Source organism: Nannobrachium achirus, assembly GCF_963921795.1.
Source record: "Nannobrachium achirus genome assembly, chromosome: 13".
Classification (NCBI taxonomy): domain Eukaryota; kingdom Metazoa; phylum Chordata; class Actinopteri; order Myctophiformes; family Myctophidae; genus Nannobrachium; species Nannobrachium achirus.
In genome coordinates, this window is record NC_137833.1 from 52519554 (window position 1) to 52524573 (window position 5020).

At 44.5% G+C, this 5020-nt stretch overlaps 1 protein-coding gene across 1 annotated transcript in view; it reads left to right on the plus strand.

The window, feature by feature from the left end:
• The window catches only part of LOC308297423 (EGF-containing fibulin-like extracellular matrix protein 1), a gene marked incomplete at both ends in the record, with an annotated part of 6319 nt that extends 1545 nt beyond the window's left edge, over window positions 1–4774 (plus strand). Inside the window, 2 exons of the mRNA XM_080740831.1 lie at window positions 441–633; window positions 4613–4774. Of these exons, the coding sequence (XP_080596957.1) occupies window positions 441–633; window positions 4613–4774 (355 nt within the window). The remainder of the gene's footprint in view (window positions 1–440; window positions 634–4612) is intronic.
• Between the last annotated feature and the right edge of the window lie 246 nt (window positions 4775–5020).

Consider the following 5020-nt stretch of genomic DNA (forward strand, 5'->3'; position numbering starts at 1 on the left):
AAATGGGACAGATCCATGTTGATGATATGACTCCAGACATACTTGTGTGCCGCTTTGTGTGATTTTAGGGCAAAATCTGTAGGAGCAGTGTCCAAAAATGTGTTTGAAAAATCGGCCTGATGGTGGCGCTAGATGAGACAGATCCATGTTGATGACATGAGTCTATACTGTGTACCGATTTGTGTGATTTTAGGGCAAAATTTGTAGGAGCAGTGTCCAAAAATGTAGTTTGCAAGAATCGGCCTCATGGTGGCGCTAGAAGAGGGCCATGTGAGAAATTAGGGGTGGTTGTAGTTTGGCAGCCAAGGAGTGTTTGTGCAAAGTTTGGCATGGATAGGCGCAACGGTGATGGAGATATGAGAAGGGGAAAAGTGTGACGTGACGTGGCGATCCCGAGGTGTGACAATAGAAACTGACTGTGGTTGTGATGGTTTGCACAGCCGCTGCATCTGCCGGTCCCAGACGGAGTGCCAGGGCCTCACGCCGTCCATCGTCTACAAATACATGAGCATCCAGTCGGAGCGATCGGTGCCGGCCGACATCTTCCAGATCCAGGCCACCAACATCTACTCCAACACACACAACACCTTCAGGATCAAAGCTGGCAACGAGGCCGGGGAGTTCTTCCTCAGGGTGAGTGTATAGTCAAGCGGCTACAAGTCAATTTATTGATAGAATCGTTCACTTTGTGATACAAGCACCAAATTTGGCATGAACAATGCCTAGGACCTACTTGTTCAGAAAGCAAGTTAGCCACTCAATTAAAAACAATACATACAGTAAAATAATACAAAAAAATAAATCTGCTTCAAATGCATGTGAGGGGTCAAACTAGGGGGTTTTCATGGTGCTGAATCCATTGTAAGCATCTGTTTTGCACAAAAAACATTCCTTGGGCTAGAAAGGCCACCACAAAACTATGGTTTAGTGATGAGTCATCACTTTTCACCGTGATTGTCATGCTTTTGTGGGGGCCTTTCTAGCCCAAGGAATGTTTTTCGTGCAAAACAAATGCTTGCATTGGATTCAGGCTCATGAAAAACCCTTAGTTTGACCCCTCACTTGCTACATAAAGCAGATTTATTTTGTTGTATTATTTTACTCTATAGAAAGTCAATGGGACCCCAACCCTATTTGTTTTTAATTGAGTGGCTAACTTGCTTTTTGGAAAAAGTAGGTCCAGAGGAAACTTTGTGCAAAATTTGGTGCTTGTATCACAAAGTGAACAATTATCTCCGTAGAGGCCGGGCTAGTAGGCAGAGGCGTCAATTGGGTATGGCATAGGCTGCCATACATTGGCTACAAGGGGAAAATAAAATGTACTGCTTACAACAGGGTTCCCCAATTAGTTTTCCCCAAGGGCCGAATCATGTCTAGGGTACCAAGCCGAGGGCCACAACATTGCAGGGGGCGACGGTGGCGTTCCCGCTACTCCAGTGACAGTTCAGATATTGTCGTTGTCGGGTGAAAATCTTGTATGTCCAAAACCGTTAAAATTATTTAAACTAGTGAAAACAGCCGATCTACAAGCACACAACGCCTCGCACCGCGAGGCGTTGTGTGCTTGTAGATCGGCTGTTTTCACTACTTTTGTGCGACGGCCTTGTATGATTTGCGAAAGAACATATACATTTGGAGATACGAGATTTCCAGCCGACAACGACGATATACTAGTGTTGTTGCTACTCTTATACCACCATTATTACTGGGGTTGGTGTGGGCCAGACAGTAGCCCCCCGCGGGCCGCAAGTGGCCCGTGGGCCGCCTATCGGGGAACCCTGGCTTACAATAAATTCATTATGCCTGTTGCTAAGGTAGCCGTGTGCTGTAAGACCCCAGACATGCATACTCAATTACTCGTTATGTGAAAGTCCTATGACGTCTAAGACGTCTGACATCATACATATGCTCCCTTTTATGTCCCTGTCTGTAGAACCAACCATGTGCTGTGAGACCTCAGGCATAAAGGGAATCTATTAGTGTGGTTTCCCTAACAGGGCATCATAGTGGGAGAAATATGTGAAAAAGGTGTTCACTTCTGGCAGAAAGCGTGAAAATTTGCACCTAGGGGTATTTTTGTGCGCTGAATTCAAAAATTGACGGTCCCAAGCACTTTTCTCAAATTCACTTTTCTCTAATTCACTTACCATAGGGGTTAGGGTTAGGAAAAAAAGACCCCCCAAAAATCTTCTTTAAGTAGCATGTGAGGGGTCTATCTAGGGGGTCTTCATGATTCTGAATCCATTCCAAGCATTTGATTTGCACAAAAACATTCCTTGGGCAAGAAATGGACCCCACAAAACTATGGTTTAGTGATGAGTCATCACTTTTCACAGTTGTGTAGGGTCCATTTCTTGCCCAAGGAATGTTTTTCGTGCAAAACAAATGCTTGCAATGGATTCAGAATCATGAAAACCCCCTAGATAGACCCCTCACATGCTATTTAAAGAAGATTTTTTGGGGGGTCTTTTTTCCCTAGTATGGTAAGTGAATTAGAGCCACCAGATCCCATGGGAAAAGTGCTTGGGACCGTAAATTTTTGAATTCGGCGCACAAAAATACCCCTAGGTGCAAATTTTCACGCTTTCTGCCGGAAGTGAACACATTAGCCTATTTTTGTTACATATTTCTTCCACTATCATCTGGGAATCAGATGTAAAGGTCATCTCCATACCGTTGGTGCCTGTTGAGATTGGCACATTTTCTGCGGAAACCTGCCAAGATCACACATGTCACACGTGTCTTCTTCCTTTTTTAGTTTTTTACTAAAAAAAAAAAAAAAGAATATCTGCAATGTATTGCATTTGAAACTGCACATCATGGGGTGATCACTGCTTGCCTCCTGTGAATTGTTTTTATTTTTATTTTGTTGCTGAGTGAGGTCAGCAGACAAAGTGAGTGAGATGAAAACACCTGGGTGAAATCTGCCAATCTCAACAGGCACTAACAATATATGGAGATCTAGGTGATGATCCAGTCATATCCATGTATGGATATCCAGGGTTTGATTGCATAGGAATCATTGCCGGCAGGTGCCGGTGCCGGAAAGTGCTCTTTCAAACCCTGGATATGATGGATATCCATACATGGAGGTGTTTTCATCTCACTCACTTCACTTATTCTTCATCCCCAAAAGTGTATTCGCTGTCCCTCAAACTAGGGGTTTTTCATGATGCTGAATCCATTGCAAGCATTTGTTTTGTATGAAAAACATTCCTTGGGCTAAAAACTGACCCACACAACGATGGTTTAATAATTAATCATCACTTTTCACCGTTTTGTAGGGGCCATTTGTAGCCCACAGAATGTTTTGGATTCAGCATCATGAAAAACCCCAAGCATATTTATTTTTTGTGTTTTTTTCCTGTATAGTAAAGTTAATGGGACACAAACACAAATCTTTTTTTTTATGAGGTGTCCCCCATGAGTTGAATTTCAACCTTTTAGTATTATTATTACACACCTTTAGAAACACATTGGTGAAGAAATTTCTTGGTAACGATTTACTTCACAGATTTTCTTATGTTCCCCTTACTATGAAAATAAACTGCACTGAACAGAACTGAAGGGGTCCTTGGCTTGAAAACGTTGAAGACCCCTGAACTAATTCATTGCGACCGTTAGGGAGCAGTTTACTACCAAAACCTCCACCGGCCGTCCGTCCGTCCGTCCGTCCGTCCGTCCGTCCGTCCGTCCGTCCGTCCGTCACACCTTTGTTTGTGTACGGTGTGATGTCATATATCTTCAGTATGACATCACACCACATGTGTACACAAACCTTTGTGTACGTTGCTGTGGCAACAGTCTGTTGTTGCTGGTCTGTTAGCAACCACCTTAGCAACCATGGTTTTACCCTAGCAACCAACTGTTTCTGTTAGGGATCTCCATATATGGGCATAAAAGGGATTCTGTTAGGGATCTCCATATATGGGCATAAAAAGGATTCTGTTAGCTGTTAGTGATCTCCATATATGGGCATAAAAGGGATGCAGTTAGGGATCTCCATATATGGGCATAAAAGGGATTCTGTTAGGGATCTCCATATATGGGCATGAAAGGGATTATGTTAGGGATCTCCATATATGGGCATAAAAGGGATTGTATCCCAGATGATGCCCTGTTAGGAGATCCACACTAACAGAATCCATATATGGTCCTACCGACAGCTGCTATAAGCCAACCCTGGCGATAAGGTCTGAGTCGAAGAAATGCTTCTTTCCTGGCAAGAATTGCCCCTTTATACTGTAGGGCTCGTTTGTGTATTGTATGACATCACGCCACATCATCGGCTGAGGACTGTGTGATGTCATCATATCTCCATATATGGAGACATAAGTTGCTCATGCCCAAATATGGGCTGGTGAGGTCAGACTTAGTGTGATGCGTAGGTTATCTCCATATATGGAGATTCAACTTCAATGAGTAACCATGGCAAACTGTCAACTGCCCGTATGTCTTGATAATTGGTAAAACAAACTTTTGGCCTATTTGTGGAGATAAGCGACCAACGGTCGCTTATCTCCCGATTAGGGAGTCTTACTGGTAATTCATAATTCATCTCACCGTTTCTTTGTGTGTGTGTGTGTGTGGTTTTGTGTGTCTGTCCGTGTAGCGCTCCAGCAACGTCAGCGCCATGCTGGTGATGACCAAGCCCCTGACGGGCCCCAGGGAGCACGTGGTGGACCTGGAGATGGTCACGCACCACATGACCATGAACTACCGCTCCAGCTCCCTGCTCAGGCTCACCATCATAGTGGGACCCTACGCCTTCTGAGCAGCCGCAGCCAGGGGGCGCCGCTGCTACTGCTGCACCCACCCACCCACCCACCCACCCACATATCAGCTAACCATAGCCCAGTCCAGTGGTTCTCAAACGTTGACATTTGAAGGTCCCCCCTTAATTTTGACGGTGTACAAATGGAACCAAATTAAGGCTCTGCAATATATCGAAATAATTATCGATATCGAGGTATCAACATGCGAGGTATCCACGGTTTCCACCGCCCCATAGTGCATTGCG